The sequence below is a fragment of the Impatiens glandulifera genome, chromosome 1, assembly GCF_907164915.1.
Source record: "Impatiens glandulifera chromosome 1, dImpGla2.1, whole genome shotgun sequence".
Lineage (NCBI taxonomy): Eukaryota > Viridiplantae > Streptophyta > Magnoliopsida > Ericales > Balsaminaceae > Impatiens > Impatiens glandulifera.
The window spans coordinates 86,577,326-86,596,853 of record NC_061862.1 but is presented as its reverse complement, the minus strand read 5'-3'; the positions used below and the strand labels follow the sequence as shown (position 1 = coordinate 86,596,853).

General features: G+C 32.0%; 2 protein-coding genes across 3 annotated transcripts; both read right to left on the bottom strand.

Annotated features, from left to right (window-relative positions):
- Positions 1-378: 378 nt before the first annotated feature.
- On the bottom strand, positions 379-6,194 carry LOC124919174. The gene is made up of 7 exons (XM_047459343.1): positions 5,929-6,194; positions 5,439-5,825; positions 5,286-5,338; positions 3,913-3,950; positions 2,761-3,079; positions 2,062-2,369; positions 379-1,085 (listed from the first exon to the last, which is right to left on the bottom strand). Exons 1-7 carry the CDS (start codon positions 5,939-5,941, stop codon positions 518-520), a joined length of 1,686 nt encoding a protein of 561 aa, XP_047315299.1. The 5' UTR covers positions 5,942-6,194; the 3' UTR covers positions 379-517.
- A 1,078-nt stretch (positions 6,195-7,272) lies between these two features.
- LOC124919173 (cellulose synthase A catalytic subunit 8 [UDP-forming]) lies at positions 7,273-12,056 on the bottom strand. Of its 2 annotated transcripts, none has more exons than XM_047459341.1 (13): positions 11,630-12,056; positions 11,456-11,538; positions 11,331-11,382; positions 11,091-11,232; positions 10,479-10,745; positions 10,049-10,394; positions 9,825-9,962; positions 9,569-9,694; positions 9,271-9,483; positions 8,919-9,180; positions 8,442-8,641; positions 8,011-8,364; positions 7,273-7,927 (listed from the first exon to the last, which is right to left on the bottom strand). In XM_047459341.1, exons 1-13 carry the CDS (start codon positions 11,808-11,810, stop codon positions 7,340-7,342), a joined length of 2,952 nt encoding a protein of 983 aa, XP_047315297.1. In that variant the 5' UTR covers positions 11,811-12,056; the 3' UTR covers positions 7,273-7,339. The 2 variants fall into 2 exon arrangements, with proteins under 2 accessions (XP_047315297.1, XP_047315298.1); XM_047459342.1 differs by having other exon boundaries at positions 11,456-11,535.
- Between the last annotated feature and the right edge of the window lie 7,472 nt (positions 12,057-19,528).

Here is a 19,528-nt window from a genome sequence, read left to right as displayed (position 1 = left end):
GGAGATATCCTTACCAAATGTAATAAAGTGTAAAACTAGAAATATTCATCTTTCCCAAAGCTATATCCATTTGCAATTCAAACAAACTTATCATTTAAATATGAAATAACTAAACCAAACATCAAAAAATATATATTAATTAAAATAAATACATAAATAGAAAATTCATTAGAATAATTCAATTGATAAAAGTCTTGTATAAGAAAACCCCTTGAAAATGGACTATAAATAAGTCATGTTAACTCACTAAAATTTAAAATAAAAATAAATAAAGGCATGAATAAGATACCCTAACTTGAAGCTTCCTATAATGATATTCTCTAACTTGTGAATCTGCTAACTGTAATACAAATTTACTAAAAGGGGTGTTTTCAAATCAGCTCAAATAAAATACAAACAGTTAATATTGCAAGCAACAACTAAAGTATCCAAAATTTGTTCAAAATGAAGAATCAAAATTCATTCTAACATTTTTCTCTACATAAAATAAATAAATTACTACTATATCAACATCTTCTTATCCCCCTTCCAACTGCACTTCAACAAGCCTCCCACAAACCCATTTCTTAGTTACTACCCTTTCTATCGACGGAAGTTCATGCTTCTCCGTTTTACACTCTTCTAGATCGATACCCTTTTCACGAATCTCCATCATATTTGATTCCTGCGTACTTACGCTTTTATTCTTTCCAATGCTGGACCCGTTTAGGATACTATTCTTGTCGATTTCAACTTGGTAAAGCTCCTCCAGAGATTTCTCTTTTCCATTGAGGAATTCGTGAAAGGAGAAATTGGTTAAGTCTATGTCTAAGTCATCTTTGAAACCATTTCCATTCACTTTACCAATGCCATTAACTTCTCTCGGGTTGTTTTCAGTCTCGAGATCATTTATCAGTCCTAATGAATCAGTTGTTCCATTCTCCAGTCCAAATGAATCAGTTGTTCCATTCTCTAGGGATCGGATTGATTGGATTGCTTCAGCTATCAGTTCTCTAGCTTCGATAAGAGAAGCCTGAGCAATGGGACTCCTTTTTGCAGCCACTTCAAGGGCTTTAACAGCCTTTTCCGCTTCTACAATCATTTGCCTGCAGAAAAGAATGCAACAGTGAAAATAGTTAAACTAAGTTGATTTGATTTTTTTCTCAATTTTTTTCTACATTAGAATAAATTAGTTGAAATATTTTAGAGAATATCTATCAGAGGAAAATCAGCTCTAGGAACTTGTATAGATAGGTATAACCTATTATCACAATAATATAGTATCTCAATCTCTCCATCTTTTTTCTATTTTTCCTCTTGGGAGCGCTTCCTACATTTAGTGGTGGTTATGTCCCCCACACTAAATGAAGTTATTTGTTGTGTGAGAGATGGTTTTTCTATTATTCTTATAATATTATCATGAAACATCTACAAAGTGAAGAATTTATGTGTTACGAAGATTGCACATCATTATTCTCTCCCAATTTTTAACAAAAAAAAACTGAGAAGAAATTGAATCGGATTGTGCATCGGCAGGAAACAAAGGAAGAAGAATACCTGAATCAACAAGGTTTCTATTTTTATTTGTTTAATTATAGAATTTTGATTGTTAATTAAAAGAAAATCGTTGCAATGAAGAAAAAAGAAATATATCTTGTTAAAATAGATAATGACTTTCGACGGGTCTTCTAAAGGGAATAGGCTACAAAAGGGTATTTTGACTTAGAAAAGATTGCAAATTCATCGTAATTCATTTTTAAATGATAGCAATTTTGTGTCAAAACATCCAATCGATATGTGTATTATAGTGAAAGATGTCAAGATCGACCATTATTTTCTGTCGAGTCTACAACTTTCAAGGTTGAAGACATGTGTTATCTTAGTTTAGGCCATGTTTGATTCCCTGTGTAGGCTGGTTTGTTTTACCGGGTTGTGCTATTATTTTCTGTGTAGGCTGGTTGTTTTACCGGGTTGTGCTATTATTTTTTATATAATAGAACAATCGAACAAAAAAAATATACATCTCTCTATTTTTAAAATTCCACTCTAAACTAGCTTTTATGTTGAATAAGAAAAACTTACTTAGCACTTTCAATGGCATCAGTTTTTTTCGATTCCTTGGCAGTTCTTTGGGCTCTTATATTCTTTATCATCTCAAGTTTGGAACTTGCTAAAGGATCCTTATACAAGGGCGCTTTGCTTTTCAATTGAGGCCGTTGATACTGACTTGAAACTTTGTCTTCCGATATTTTCATATCTTCGGTTTTCCTCTTGGGAGTCCTTACACGGGTTTGTACTTCTCCAACTGGCTTTCTTCTCGGTTTCTTCTCAATTCCGTCAGTTGTGCTATAATACTTTGCCAGGGCAGAGCAAACCCTACTGCGATATTCCTGATGGAAAAGAGTTTGAACTAAAAGGCTAAGGCTTCAGATTCTATTCGAACTAAAAACATTTTGATTTAAGTGGGAAAAAAATAAAACAGTGATCTCATACAGTCACATTTCTTTACCATACGAAAATGTATGGAAAAAAATGTATGTGTTTTTTCAAAACAAATTGAAAGATTCTCAATGGGCTCATTTTGAAACACTTTTGGGTCTGAATCAGGATCTAATTCAGAATCCATCACTAAATCTCTTTGTAAACACTTTCTTCTTTTTTTTGTCCTGAGTATCAAATCTGGATGTGGATCCAAATGAGATCATGTTTGGTATTTTACATAAACACGGGATCTAATTGAAAAACGTGATTGTGATTATATATATATATAAGAAAACTTACAGGATCAGCCCATTTGGCAGAGATTGCTTCAGAAATTTTCTTCTTTTGCTGAGCTGACTTGGGTGCTTTTTTGCTACCTACTGGCTTTGAAGCTATTCTCCTTTGCTCAATACTTTCCAACCATCCCTTCTGGAGGTCTGCATCCAAAATCTTGTATGAGTCCCATTGAACTTCATCCTGGCCGATAAAACCCCTTCTAGAAGCTTCTGCTACCAAATTCTGCCATTCATAGTGACAAGTTTCTTGCAGCTTATTCTTCTCGCGACGTCTCTCCCATCCCATTCGCACTCCAATCGCAATCTTTGCTCGGGTCTCATTGCTGCAATTTTATTACAATATGAGCAAATGTGTTTTGTCAAACCCAACACAATTTGACCATTTGTTCAATTTTTGTGTAAAACCTTATTATAAAGCAAGCTAGAAATTCCAACAAGTAAAAAGAAGGGCATATTTATGTATAAACCCAACAAAAGTTGACAAGTATATGCACAAATATACCCGCAAATTTCTGGCATTGGTGCAACATCGCCCAACCATTAGTTTTTTCATTTCTTTTACCAATTATTTGGCCCATTTTACACACACCTTGACTAATCCATGGGAGGTTAGAACAACAACTTTAAACTAGGTGCTTTCAATGAGCATTGAAACCTGTGTGTTATAACCTTAGTCCAAGCCTCTTGTAATCTTCTGAGGGTAATTAACATTTCTCTTCTTGAACAAATATTCTTTTTATAATGAAAATAACAAAGTTATTTTGTAATTATAACCGCATTAATAAAATTAACAGGAAGAAGACAAATTCAAACAGCTGGCCAATGTTGTATAGGCTGAAAGAACTTTCGCATGTATATTTGTCATTTTTGGAAAGTTTGTGGATAAATAAGCCCTTTATTTCTCCCTTCCAAGAATATCATCGAATAATGCTTATATATTGCATATATGTTTCTATAGAAACTTTAGTTCCCACAAGATTGTTAAGTAATGTCGTCAACATATGCCAGCAATACAAAAATGAAAGCATAACGATTGTAGATACACCAATGCTCAATTAATTTGTTAAATATAGCAAAATAATATTAAAATCGCTTTTCAAATAGTTTCGAGATTGAGATCTGCAAAACAGAATTCTGAAGTGGTAAGAGAAACTACCTTTGAGCATGCCCAAGGTTACTTAGCTTTTGCTTCACCTGAGTAGATATATTTCATCAACAACAAGGCAACACAAAATGTAATAAATCAGATTCTTTGCACTATTATAAAGATATAAAAAGCAGAGGAAGACAATCGGTTGATACAACAGGTTGGTATGGAAATAAAAATCCTGAATGGGATTATTAGGATTTGATATAGTTTATAATCTTTGTTTGTAATCTTTGTTGGTACGTTTGATTGCTACTAATCATTTTCTTTAGGGTCATTTGATTGTCATCATTTAATCATAGTTAAGGTTTGTCTAGCTTTGATCATTGACCCTCTCACGTTTGGGATTTTAATTAAATGGTTTTAACCGTTTTCCCAAAAAAAGATATAAAAAACAGTAAAAACAATCACAATCAAAGTTTGTTTATTTTCTTTTCTAGTGAGCAGAGACAAAATAGATTCTGCATCTATGATTGAGCTCTGAAGTACTTAAATCATCAAAGTTTTTGTCTAACAACTACACATATTGTTTCTGCAAAATCTTGGATTGGTTCATGTTGGTATGCAGATTCAATAAAAGCAAGAGCAATTAAACTAGCAATCAAATTTTGTACAAATACATCATAAAGAGTTTATCTACATAAATCAATAGTGATTCGTTGCAGGCTTGCAGCTTGTATCATACATGCATGGTGCTAATGAAAATAGTTCCTGGGAGACTAAACAGATTCTGCAAATAATCAAGTTACAATTTGGCACATACTCATAGTTCACCACATTTCAAAAAGTTCTGTTAGGTTTTTAGTAGCAATCGGCTACCCTTGATTTTCTTCTTTTACTCCACATAGCCCTTCGTCTCCTTGATAGCTGGAAGTTTTCCAAAAATATGAAAAGTTGGAGGACTTTGTACCATCCATTCCGATGTGGTTGAATTCTGTTCAACATCCCAAGGACTTGAAGCACGTCTTTTGTTCTTGGGATATTTTAAAAAACCCTTTTTCACATCACATTTCCTTTCAATCATCGAATGACTTAATTTATCAACTAAAATACTTAAACACCCTCACTTAATTTTTATTAAATATAAAAGAAAATTTTAGTAATTTAACCCAAAAAGTCCAGTTTTTCATCAAAATTAGATTTTGATTTCATTACCTGGATCTTTTCAAATAACCCCACATCAAACAAGCTCTAATTAACTTTCAGAAAGTTTGTTCAACCAGGCCATGAACTGTGTAAAAGGGCTAGGTCTTCTTGTTTTCAGGGAGATATACATGTTAATAATCTCCCTTACTCTTGAATAAATTTGTGTAACACTCTGTTTGTTGTCTTCTGTATAATATTTGTTTGTCAGCAAAAAGAATAATAAAACTACACATCACCTTAGGATTCTGCATTGCAAGCTTGGTTCTTTCTTTAATACGCTGCAATGTTTCTGCAAACAAAAGAAGCCGTTTTTTAACTTTGTTTTTCATACAAAATGAGCCATCCCTCGAAAATGGGGTAAAAAAAGGAACAATTCTCATCATATTCACCTGCACTATGCTTCCTTCCTTTATTCCATGGAGTGTTTCCTTTATTTGCTTTTGAAATCCTGGTCCTTCTCAATTTCTCTCTTTCATCCAGCTCCGGTTCATCATCCTGCTCAATCTTTGCAGTAACAGCAGCAGCACTACACAGCTGCTGCAAGAGGACATCTTTCTGAACCGAACAAACAGGTTCAAGGACAGTAGTCACTGCCTTAATAACAACTAAACTTCTTTTCCTGGAAATGAACCTAAAGCTAAAATCTCTTTCCTTTGGGGGAAATGATGGAGAGCAGAACCTTTTCCCCACATCGCCGACAACAAATTTATTATGGGTTTGAACCCTTGATGCAAATATACAGGAGGAGTAAACAGAAGGCCGGGCAATGCCGATTTCTGCACAGCAAAATACCCATAAATCACAACAACAACAACAAAAGAGAAAAAAAGGGAAATTTTGCAAAAGGGTTTTTATGTGAGGCAATAATTGAGGTTTTACCAAACAAAGGCATGAGAGGTTCGTTCAGTAAATCTTCGAAATCAGACTATCATGTCAGCAACAATCCATAGTCTTCAATTTTGTAAGGTGAATCGAAGACACATGTGGGCGCGCGAGCAGAGACAGTGAAAGATGGTTGCAGTTCCAAGGGATTAGAGTCGTCGAATTCGGTAATGGCAGCCAAGAATGCGTGAAAGAGAAGAAGAAGAAGGCTTTGCCCCAAATTCTGCAGAGGATAAACTCTTTCTTTTGCTGCAACCTGTGAAGTGTTTAACTGTTGTAACATATTTTCACATTTTTATTTTTATACTAAAATCCTAATATATTATCATATGTACATTATTTATTACAAAATACAAATAATAATATATAAAATACTAAAATAAATTAATATTAATATTGACAAAGTAAAATTTAAAAAATCTATATTTTTTTTATAAAAAAATAATTCTTATTAATTCAAATAAAGAATTATATATAAAATATTATTTTTTAAATAATATAAAATAACATCTAAAACAACTTAATGAGAATCTATATATACTAAATAGTAACTCAAATTTTTTTAAAAATTAAAATTTCGATTACAATGATCCAACAATTTGAAAAAAAAAAATTAGAGTCCCTTTAAATACAAATTCGATTGAGTTTCATAATAATGAGGGAAAAAAATAATTATAAGGTCAGAAAAATCTCTACCAAAAATTTTGAACGACAATAAAAAAATTCATTGCCCGTGGATTGGTAAACAACGCCGAAAATGTATGTCATGTTCTAACTAATCATCTCTATATTGTCAAAATAATGAGAAACTCGTACAAATTAAGAGAATATATACAAGTGAGTTCCAAATAAAATATCTTAAAAAGCTCTTTATTAAACAAAATAAAAACAATTCAACTTTATCTTTTTTTCATTCTAAAAAAAGAGATACACATATTTAAAAAACATATCTAGACAATTGGTGGAAAAATTATTATTTGAAACGAAAAATCTGATGTAACTAAACAAGATGTCAGAAGAAAAAAAAAAAAAACAATTTTTTGACATTCTCTAAACAATTTTTAGAGAGATAAAAGAAACATGAGTGATATTCAATTATTTTTAATTTTTTTAATGAATATATAAAAATTAGAATGATATATATTTGACGAAAATAATAAAAATCTTATACATCGGTTAATTAAAATAAAAAAATAATATCTAGTTTGATTATCATATATGAATTCTTATTTAAAACCCTCTAAGTTCTAGTTATTAATCATATTAAAAAATTGATATAAAAATAATATTTGTATTGAAAAACAATTATATTATATGAAAAACTACAAGAAAAAACACAACTTAATTATACATTGAAAAATGAAACTTGGTATAACAATTTGCAAAACAACATTGAGAAATGGGGGCATCAACAATCAATAGAGATGCATCCTTGTGTCAACTTAGTAGCATCATTATTACTGACAAAAGGGTTAATCTTAACCCACACCAAAGAGAACACAGATGCCAACAAAACTGACCAAAGTACAACAATGGTCGGAGTCCTATTCTGTCTTCCCATCAATCCCTTCAAAAACGGATAAAGATGAAGAATCACCCAAAACGCAAAGAACACCTTCCCGAACAGCGGTCCCCACGCCTCGTAACCTTTGTTCATTGCGTCAGAGAAACCCGCAACCACCCCAACTATGTTCACGATTATAATTGTCGTCGGAGGAATCAAAACCGTGGTCCATTTGAACGCGTACAGTTCCCCGAAGTCCACGTCGTCCGCCGCCTTTGCCGTAACTGTAAAGTTGGTGTCCAGACCCACTGTCATTTTCAAGATTCCTTGGAACACGGCGAATAGATGGGCCGAAACGCCTCCTATTACCCAGAACTGCTCGTTCCTCCAAACCGCTTCGATGCTCACGCCGCTCCATCGGAGCTCGATTACACTCGTTAGGATGATGGAGATGAAGAGTGCCAGAAACAACATACTCGCCAGATTTGACAGCTGATCATCATCATCATCAATCATATTAAACACTTGAACTTGAAAAATGAAATGAAATGAAAGGAAGTTTCTTTTTGAATTACCGTTGGTATGATGAATTTTCCAGTGAGGAGACAAATGGCGGGGAGAATGCAATAAGCAACTAGAGGGAGAGAAGTGAAAGGATAAACAATGGTGTTAATATAAGCCATTCTTTGGAGTCCCTTTAGACGTCCTGCTCCAAGACCATACCAAAGAGGACAGTGTCTACTTAGAAAGATCTCCACTGAACCAAGTGCCCACCTGAGAACCTGATGCAACCGGTCAGACAAGTTGATCGGTGCAGATCCCTTAAATGCAGGTCTCAATGGCATGCAGTAAACTGATCTCCATCCACGACATTGCATTTTGAATCCAGTCAATATATCCTCTGTCACTGAACCGTATATCCAACCAATCTGAAACAAAACGGATTCAACACCATTAATGGCGATTGGGCCAAGATGAAGAAAGTTTTGTTAACAATAGTACTCACCTCTTTACCCCATGCAGTCTTTTCCTCATACCCACAGCTAATGACATGGATCGCCTCCTTTATAAGAGTTGATGAATATGCTGATTCAGGCAATCCTCCATTCTCCATTAATGTAGATTCTATGAACACTGAGGATAAACCGAATGTCTTCTCAAAGCTTGTCTGGGAGATAAGAAGTGATCTCTCATACTCATCATAATCTGCAGGTCAAGAACCAATCAACATCAATCTAACACTCGTGTTTTTGTTTGATGAAAAAGTGAATTATTTGTGTTAAATGATTAAAATATCATTTAGTAAAATATCTAAATTATATTTTATCATCAAACAAGGCAATATTTGTTTTGTTTATTGAGCAGTTATTTATAGCCCTTCAATTTCAACAAATTAGTTATCTCTACTTAGATTCATATCAAGTTTGGAGTCAACTAGCAGTCTAGCAGGATAATTCAAGTTCAAGCCCAAAAAAACACTTACTTTCAAGTTCTCTTAGATTGAAAATAGCAGCATTTAGATCATCCCTCTTGGAATCTCGATAATCTTCCTTGCCATCTTTACTAGGTTTCTTCGACAAACAACAGCAACAACAACTTCCACACCACGAACAAGATGACGAGGACGATTTGGTTTTTCCGGGCAAGTTGGGAGGTCCATATCCATAAAGTGCTTGCCTGTTGAAGACACAACCCGTTCCTACGTAAACTGGTCCTTGAATACCATCCAATCCCTTCATGTTAACCTAAGAAAATTAAAAACAAAAACATCAGAAAAAAAGCAACTTGATACTGGTCTCATTAGAAGGGTGTATCAGTTTGGTTATTAAGATTACATCGAAGAAGACTGTGTTGCGATTTGCATATCGATCATGTCTATCAATGCCATCAAACCTCTGGGGGAATTGCACGTAACATAGATCACGTCCAACTGATGGATCCATCATGAAGCACATGGCCTCACGGATTGCCTTGCTATTGTTGATGTAATGATCACAATCGAGATTGAGGATGAAAGGCGCATTCGTTAGCACTGCAGATACTCGTACCTACAACAAACAGATTATGATACAAGATTGGAGATACTTGGTTTTAAGCTATAAACTTTTTCATCTCATTTTTAAAGTGTTTTACCAAAGCATTTTCGGCACCAGCCTTCTTGTGATGCTGATAACCGGGCCTCTTCTCCCTAGAGACGTAAACTAGGCGAGGGAGTTCATTTCCTTCTATGTCATGGGCACCACTATGCCCAAGGAAAACCTGCAAATATCATTACTTTGTTCAAATCCATAACTTCAACATCTACCTTTTTTAAAGCTTGCATATTTACACTAACTTTCTCAAAATGGGCAATTCAAGATCGAGAATATGATGTTCTAGATTAATTTACCTGAATCATGCCTGGATGATCACGTGAGTTGTTTCCAGGCCAAGGTGTTCCATCCTGCATTGTCCATCCTTCTTCTGGCATTTTCTGAGCCTTGGATACTAATGCATTTATCCGCACTTTGTACTCTTCATATTCCCTCTATAACAATATCGAAATGGATTAATTCAATTGGGTGATTATTTGAAATGTAGAAAAGTAAACTATCGGTTTCCTCATATTCATACTTTCATTGATCTACGTTCCTTGACAAAAGATGGCTGAACTTTGTCCTTCAAGTAATCAATCTTCTGTGAGAAGTAGAACTCGGGTGCACGAGGTTCAATGGAGAATTTCTTGCAGAACGGTACCCACATCCTTGCAAAGTCAGCTGTTTCAGCAAGAGATTCGAAACTAAGCATGGCTGCTCCATCGTCAGAGACATAGCAAGAAACCTTATCAACTGGGTAGTCCACAGCAAGGATGGACAAAACCGTGTTTGCAGTTATAAGTGCAGGCTCTTTCAATGGATCGACTGTACTAACAAAGAAATCAACAGCAGCAAGCTGTGAAGGCTCACCTTCCTTCTCATACCTTCATGACAGTGAAAGATATCAACATTTTTCTTTTTATCAAGTTTTTCAGATAGGAAAGAAAAACTTATTAGAATGACTATACCTTTCAGAAAGCCTGTCTATATATGTTTCTCTGTTAATAGGCGACCATTTAGGAAACTGATCCAAAACCCAAGATACAGCAAACCAGATCTCGCAAATAACAGAAACAATCCACAGGCCAAAAGCACCATCAACGGGATGAGTCACTCTGTACTGGAAAAAAAGGGCTAAAACAATCAGCCTCAATATGATTACAATTCTGTAGGTTGTGAGCTGTGTCTTTGGGATTGGAACAATTCTTGACAAAGGCTGCATAGTATCTACTGCCCTGCAGAAACAGCAAGATAATACCTTGTTATAGTTGTATTTTTCAGAAACTGAAGAAAAATTGTCCAATTTTCAAGTTTTTCATGCAAGATTTGACAGATCCAACGTATATTTATGATTCAGATCAAATGAAGAATACCAGTTATCTTTCATTTGTGAGTCTAAATCAATCTAAAGAAAACAGTATTATGAACAACATTAGATTCTTTCCATTCAAGCAGTAACTGAAACAAAAAAAAAAAGAATAAACTAAGCAATTCTCATGCTCAAAACAATTTGATGCAAGATTTATCCAATTTGTCAAAAGCAACTATATGAAGTTTAAAGTCATCTTAAGAGAACTTACTGAGGCTTCTCTTCCATTTGCTGAGCTGGTGGAACTTCAGCTTCTTTAACCTTATTAGCAGCTTTTTTCTTTTTTCCCTTCTTCTCTTTCCAGCTTTCCACTCTATTTTTCCATATGGGGTTCCCATATTCATCATTCAATTCTTCAAAACGACAAATTACAGCAGAATTAGTTAGTCATTAGAAGCTATAAGCATAACTAGAGACACTGATCCATGGCATTGTAGCTAAATCCACTCACCACTGTCAAGCGTAGACACGCTACTCACGTTTCTCGCATGAATTCCAACATCCTAAGCATCAATCAATCATTTGGAATAAGAACCAAAACAAGATAATATTAAATGTAGAGGGTTTTAGTGATACCTGTCCATTGTTTGGTTGAACTGGCAAATTGATATGGTTGTTAGATAGTTCTGGTTCATTAATTGCAGACATTGGATTCTCTGCTATCCAATTGAATATAAAATTACACTAATAGTAATAGACCAGGTGATACCAACAAAATGGAAAGAGATTTACAGAAGGAATTAGCAATACCATCATATTGAGGAGCTCCACACCTCATGCAGGCGGTATTTCCCTCCTTGAACTGATAATCCAAACAGGACTTACAAATGGGAAAATTGCATTCATGGCAGGCTACAAACAATTCGCCGGTGGAACTATGGCCAACTTGATCACCACATGTGTGGCATATTGGAACACCAGATTCCATCATCTTGTTTGCAGGTTGAGGATAATACAAAAACTTGAAATCTTAGGATTTGTGTCCCTCTTGTCTGATTGGTATGGGGAAAAGCAATTGGAAGTTTGAGTTGTAACAGAGCGGCGTGAAGTGAACGAGGTTGGATGATCGACATTTGTAATGGTGGAAAGATGGAAAGGTTGGAGATTGCTGGTAGAGCACACGGAGGTTGATGGGTTGGTGTCATCTGGTCTCTATCTGCAGGCGACAACCTCAAAGAGAGAGATTTTGAAAAATTGCGGGAATTGCAAGGAATGGTATGGTATGGTTGGGGAGTTAGGCTTCCCACATCATAACCCACCATGCTTATATGTCACGCCCCTTTATGCAATTTTCTATCTTTCTTTTCAAATTTTACATCAATTTTCAATTTAGTACAAATTATTACTCTTGATCAAATTTTAAGATTGAGATTTTCAAATGAGCTTAAATCTATTTGGAGTACTATAGATAATTATAATGGACGAGGATGGTATTTGAGTCACTTGTGTTCAGACTTCATGATTCTGATAGAATACTTATGTTTTATCAAATGAAGACTTAAACATTAAATTGTTTTCATATAGATTAAAACTATCCAAATTTTAGTTTTTTTTTTTTAAATGGACAAAGCATTAGTTATATTATTTTAACGTATTATTTATGTTTTTCTAATTAATTTGTCATGTTTTTAAGAATATTTTTTTTTAGATTTACGCATTTTAGTTAGTAAATTAGTTTTGGTGATTAAAAAAAGTATAATCTAATAAATTTGAGAAAATTTGAAAATAAATAGATTATTTTATTTTAAAAAAAAATATAACGACATAATTTTATGTATGGTATACAAATTTGGATGTATTTGTATTTTAAATTAGTACTTTTTTTTCGAGATATACTCGTTCAAAAATGTCGAATACGGGTTTGAATGTTTTAAAAGATGTTTAACGTGTGAAAATAATGGGAGAAATTGAAAGAAAAAAAAAAGAATTATTATTTTCTTTTACAAATGTGATAAATTATTTCAAAAAAAAAATTTAATATTAAAATAAGAAAATTGAGCTTTATTCGTTTTTTTTAAAGCCTCAATGACTAAAATTTTTATAATTCAAGTTTCATTTTGACAAAAAAATACACAAACTCGAACCCCAAATAGCAATTGTGTCAATTAAATATATAACACCACAAATGTCTTTATTTATTGTATGTATTTTATAAAAATTATTTTTTTATAATAATATAAATTTTTAATATATTATATAATTTTATAATATATATATATTTTTTTTGAATAATAGGCTATAATGGTATTTCCCAAAATTTTAGAAATTTGAAGAAGTTGGAGATGGTAATAACAATAATCATTAAAATAGAATGCAGAATAGTAAATGGATTTATGTCTCATATTCATAGTGGTAGGCATTAACTAATTTCCTCGTATTATCATGAATTTAAGTATTGTTGAGAATTTAAGTCATCCTTGTTGGGAATTTAAGTCATTGTTGGTATTGAAGTTTTTTAAAAACTTAAAAAGAAAAAAAGATGATGGTCCATGATTTTGAGGAGGTAAAGTTTATTTTTGATAAAAAAAAACTTAAATGGTATTGATATATATATATATATAATAAAATAAAATTAAAATAAAATATATTTTAATATATTGATTAATGAAACGAGTAATCTGATTATTGAAAAATAATTAATTGAAAAATTAATTTTGTTTAAATTAATTAAAAAATTTAAAGAAAACAATGCATAAATTGTCATGCCTACCTTTTATAAGAAAATAAAATAAAATATAAAGCTTAAGAAAGAAGGAAAATAAATGTCTTTGAAAAACAAAATTATAATTATAAACGAAGACAAACAACAGAAAAGAAAAATATTAAATATTACATATAACTTGGGAAAGATCCAATAGCATGTTCAGATTTGGCGGCAATTTCACTTTTTTTTATTTAATGAGATAATTTCAATCCGATCCCTAGACTTTGTCTTTATTTTGAATTTCCCCCTCAAATTTATTTTATTTTTCTTGGTGTGATATAGCTACCCTTGACTAACGAAAAGAAACAAACAAGGTCTTTTAGTAGGAGTGAAAGATTTGTAAACATGTGACACAATTTCTTCCTTTCCATTAGCCTGTCATAAAAATAAAGTTTGAAGGCCAAATACCAATTATCTATACCTATCATTTTGATTTTTTAATTTATACTTAATATTTTGTTTATAAACAAAATATCAAAATTTAAACAAAAAAATAGATATATTCACAAATAAAATTTCACTAAATATGAATGTGAACTCATGTTCAACTATATAAAATAATAACTCTTAAATTTAATTCTTTATGCACATATAACTCAATCAAATTTGTACCAATTTATAATTCATAAATTCCTCAAATAACCCAATCAAATTCAAACTGATTTATAACTTATAAATCTCTCAAATTCATATTGTAATTTTATACGACTTTTAGAAAACTTATTTAGTGTTTACTCGTTACAATTTTCACATTATAAGTTTGTATAATACTTTTATTCAAAATAAATATAACATTAACTCGTATGTTTTTTTAATAAAGGAGAGCTAACATGACACCACACAGACATGCCCCCTACTTAAACTCAAAACGCTCCTAGATGGAATCGAACTCGTGACCATATGTTTTATTTTGAATAAAAGAGAGCTAGCATGAAATCTCCACAACCATGACCCCCCGCTTAAACTCAAAACGCTTCTAGATGAAATCGAACTCGTGACATTTTGGTCTCTTAAGCCGAACTTTTACCACTAGGTTACCTTGGTGGGATAACATTAATTAAACTAGAGTTATTTTCCTACATTGTAGGGACATATGATTAATACAATTTTAAAGAGTAAATATATATTGGTTATCTTCTAAATTAAGATAAGTGTAAATTAATATACAAGTTAAAATGATAATATTGTATAAATTGGTACATCATTCATAAAGTTGAATGTGTGTACACATGATTAATAAAATCACAATTAAAAGTTTGAAAGAAAAAAAAAATATTCTCGTACCAATAAATTAACCCAAATATTAAATTTAAAAGAATATAAAAGGTAAATGAATCTTATATAAAATAGAAGTAAAATTTAAAACTTTTAATAAAAGACGTGTATAATACATTAAGAAATAGTTTATATTCTTAATATACAATAACAAATAAAATAATGTCCAACAAAAAGTTAAACTAAAAGTAATCATTAATAAATAAAAATAAAATATAGATATAAATCAATTTTCTCATAAATAAAATAAATAAATAACAATAAGTTAATAAAGAATTATGAGATAATAATTATCAAAATCAATTTTAGATAAAACAAACTTTAGTCATTAACCTAAAAATATTATAATTTGACTTATTTATATTAAAAATAAATAAGTGCATTTGTGAAACAAAATTTAAAACTAACAAAGAAAAATTTAATATACAAATTAAATTCTATCATTATATTAGATTACTCAACTTCTTCTTTACAATTACCTAAACCTTCTTTTTGAATGGTTCTTCGATTCTAGTAAGAAGATTGAACTTATATGCATAAATTATAGAAAAAATTAATATAAGAAAAGTGTATTTGTAACCAATAATTCGATTTTTTTTATGATATCTATATCTATAACTATATATATCTATATCTATATATAGATATCAATATCTATATTTATATCTATATCTATATATCTATATCTATATATATTATCTGTGAATAATTGATGAATCACTTGATAAATCATAAATAAACATACAAAAAATTTATAATTATATTAATAATTCACTTTATTTATTTATATATATATATATATATTATGTGAAAGTTTTCAAATTATTTAATATATTTGCTCCAAATTACCGAACTTACATTATAATATGTTTCATATACTATATCTCAAAAAAATTATAATTAAGAAAAAATAATCAAAATTAAAGTTTTACCATTTAATCTGTAAAATATCATCCATAAAACATACTTATCTCATATTTCTCTTTTAAACGGCATCTTAGATAAATTAAACGATAAAAACTCAATATGTATAATCTAATATATACTAAGCGAAAAAAACAAAACAAATAAATGAGTTTATATATGTCAATAAAAATTAAAAACAAAGAAACTTTATATAGATTTGAGCCATTTTAACTATGGTACGTCCATATGTAGTTAATAAATGAGTTGGTTCAGCATTACAATCTCACATCACATGTTTTGTATAGTGGAACCACAAATTTCTTTGGGTAGGATCACTCAATTCCTAAACCAACCATAGGATTGTATAAGTTGATTCAGCATAACAGTCTCACATCACATTTTTGTATAATGGCGCCACAAATTTATTTGGGTAAGATAACTCATTTCTTAAACCAACCAACCATACATACACAATATCATTGAATCAAATAATCAATAATCGATACGAATTCAGACTCCATTGGCAAACACCTAAAGACACAAATGCATCAATTTCTCCATATTAGGTATGCACGTATGTCATCTCTGTATGCTATCTCTGTAGAATGTAAAAGCAAATGATATAGTAATATGTATTGAGAGGGCACTTGAATCTAATGTATACTAAGTGGAAAAACAAAACAAATAAATGTTTATATATCAATAAAACAAAGAAACTTTATAGATTTGAGCCCTTTTAATTAAAAAATAATAATGAGTAAATAAGACTTAAGGTCGTGGGAGAGATTATAATCTCTCTTTCTCGATCTCTAAAGTTATTATATTTTGATCTATTTAAAAATAGGGAAATTCGCGAGATCAAGAAATGAAATAATTTCATAAGAAAACCTCCCTCCTCCCTCCTCCCTTACTCCTACTCTTACTCCTACTCCTACTCCTACTCCTACTCCTACTCCTACTCCTACTCCTACTCCTACTCCTACTCCTACTCCTACTCCTACTCCTACTCCTACTCCTACTCCTACTCCTACTCCTACTCCTACTCCCACTCCCACTCCCACTCCCACTCCTACTCCTACTCCCACTCCTATTCCTACTTCTACTCCTACTCCTACTCCTACTCCCTATTCCATATTCCATATTCCATATTCCCTACTCCCTACTCCCTACTCCTTACTCCCTACTCCTTACTCATTCCTCCCTCCTCCTTCTTGAGGATAATTTAGATATTTTACATAAAATATTTCGTCTCCCCCGTATAAAATATGCGTTTAGAGTCATTTCATCGAGCATACGTTCCGCCGCCCTCTCGTGAGAATGAATCATAAATTTTCCTTTTGTCTAAGTACTCCGGTTTGTGATTTGTCTTGCGATTCTAAACTTCCGACCGTTGTTATCCGATACATTCACATACCAAACATATCCGAATTCTCAAATTCAAACTTGAATTTTCCATCTCTATATGCCATCTCTGTAGAATGTAAAAGTAAATGATATAGTAATATGTATTGAGAGGGCATTTGAATCTAATGTATACTAAGTGGAAAAACAAAACAAATAAATGTTTATATGTGAATAAAACACATAAACTTTATAGATTTGAGACCTTTTGACTATGGTACATTCATATGTAGTTAATAAAATAGAGCAATAGCCTAAAAATGACAAACATAATGGTATTGTAATTGTTCATGTAAAATTAATACCAACAATTGATACCACCATTGCAATGAACCCTCCAATAACCATTTGTTTCTTTTAGAGGAGCTATGATAAAACAATTACACATATTATAAAAAATTTGAAGTTAAGATAACTCTATACTACTTGAAATAAGCATATTCAAGGAAGTTGAAGACAAACGCGGTCCAGATCATGGAGCTGATGATGGCCTCTAACCAGCAACAACAATCTTTCAAAGAGTGTATAAATATATCTGCAACGACATTCAACAATCAACTTCTAAAATCTTTGTATTTGATAATCGAATATTTATGGCATAGTTATCCAACGTGTCATCACATATATATAACCCATAAGGGAAGAAATCACTCATTTCCTAAACAAACCATAGAATCAGGCAAACCACAAAACATGTCAACTCTAGATGTTGTGAACATGTACCTATACAAGTATAGAAAAAATCTTGTCGGAAACCTGTGCTAATGGCTTGAATAAGTTGGTTTAACATAATAGTCTCACATCACATTTTTTATAATGGTGTAACACATTTTTTAGGTAGAATCACTAATTCCTAATCCAGCCATAGGATCAGGCAAACCAAAAAAATGTTAGCTATAGATGTTGCGAACATTTACATATACAAGCAACGAACCCTAGAGAGCTATTGATCTATTTTGGAGGAGATGTGACAAAAAATTACACATATTGTAAAACTTTTGAAGTCAACATAACACTATACTATTTAGCCTATTCAAGAAGGAGTTAAAGACAAACATGGTCAATTTGATCGTTGAACTGATGATGACCTCCAACCAGCAACATTGGAAGAGTGTTTGGATGTGTCTGCAAAGGCATTCAACAATCAAATTCTTAACTCTTTATATTTGATAATAAAATATTTATGGCATATCTATCCAACATGCCATCATATATCTAACATAAGAGAAGAAATCACTCATTTCATAAACCAACTATATGAACAAACAAACCACAAAAAGTGTCAACTCTAGATGTTAGGAAGACATCTAACTAAGAGCTAGTTCATAAACAAATTTTAGGCATCATCCCAACTTAGATGCTTAATATCTGATTTTTACATATTTAATGCTATGAGAAATAACAAAATGTCTATTAACCCTAAATCTGATGAGATAGAGAATGTGCGAAATGCAAGTCACTCCGTTCCTAATATATGTATTTATTATTACTATAAATATAAGCCTCCATCGTGTTGAATTCGTTTTCCCTTTGTCGGCTCATTTCTTTTCCGAAAAAAGCAGCTTCCTATCGCCGTCCAAAACTTTAAATTCTATCCACCCTGTTATTGTCGGCATACAATATAACCCAGTTAAGTTGTCTATCATGTTAGGATGAAAAATGAAAAGAGAGACTACTTACCTTTGTTATGAGCTTGATCAAGTTGAGAAAATGGTGGATGCACTCCTCCGATCCTTCTCATCTCTCATCTTCCTCGCCGTCTTCATCGCCACCGTCGTCTCATCGGCGGAAGAAGACGATGCACTCACCGTCTAAGATGTCCTGCAACAGTACAATTTTCCGACAAGTCTTTTACCAAAACGTGTAACAAGATACATGGCCGACCCATTGGCTGTGCAAGATGTTCACTTGCACAGGGCCACAAAAATGTAGGGCCACCAAAAAAATTATATACATATATATAAAAAAAAATTAACAAGTCATTGTAGTTAGTGGCAAGTATTCTCGCCTGTCACGCGGGTGACCCGGGTTCAATCCCCGACAACGGCGTAGAAATACACGTTGACATTAATACTTATTATTTTCACCTAAATTAGTGTATTAATAACCAATTTATAACTAAGACTACAAAAATGAACATCATAAAAAATCTAAACAAATATCAACATATTAAATCCAAAGTAGAAAATCTTAAATCTTTCATCATTTTTTATCATTTTATTTTTATATTGTCAGTAAACAATTGTAATCTGAAAATATGTGGATTGATGTAGCAATGGATAGTGTGAAGGCACTTATTGCATTCTTTAGAGAGTACAAAGAAGTAGGGTTTGAGAATGCGTTGAATACTTATTATTTTCGCC

Bases quoted from the DNA above. Each gene is read 5' to 3' on its own strand.
- LOC124919174 (XM_047459343.1), bottom strand. The intron at 5,339-5,438 runs GTGAATATGATG...TTTTGTTTGCAG, and splicing joins AGGAAGGAAGCATAGTGCAG to AAACATTGCAGCGTATTAAA. The intron at 2,370-2,760 runs GTAAGTTTTCTT...CTTTTCCATCAG, and splicing joins CTGCCAAATGGGCTGATCCT to GAATATCGCAGTAGGGTTTG.
- LOC124919173 (XM_047459341.1), bottom strand. From the start codon at position 11,810: ATGATGGAATCTGGTGTTCCAATATGCCACACATGTGGTGATCAAGTT. The intron at 10,395-10,478 runs GTATAGTCATTC...ACTGTCATGAAG, and splicing joins ATAGACAGGCTTTCTGAAAG to GTATGAGAAGGAAGGTGAGC. The intron at 8,642-8,918 runs GTAAGTGTTTTT...CTTGACCTGCAG, and splicing joins CAATCTAAGAGAACTTGAAA to ATTATGATGAGTATGAGAGA.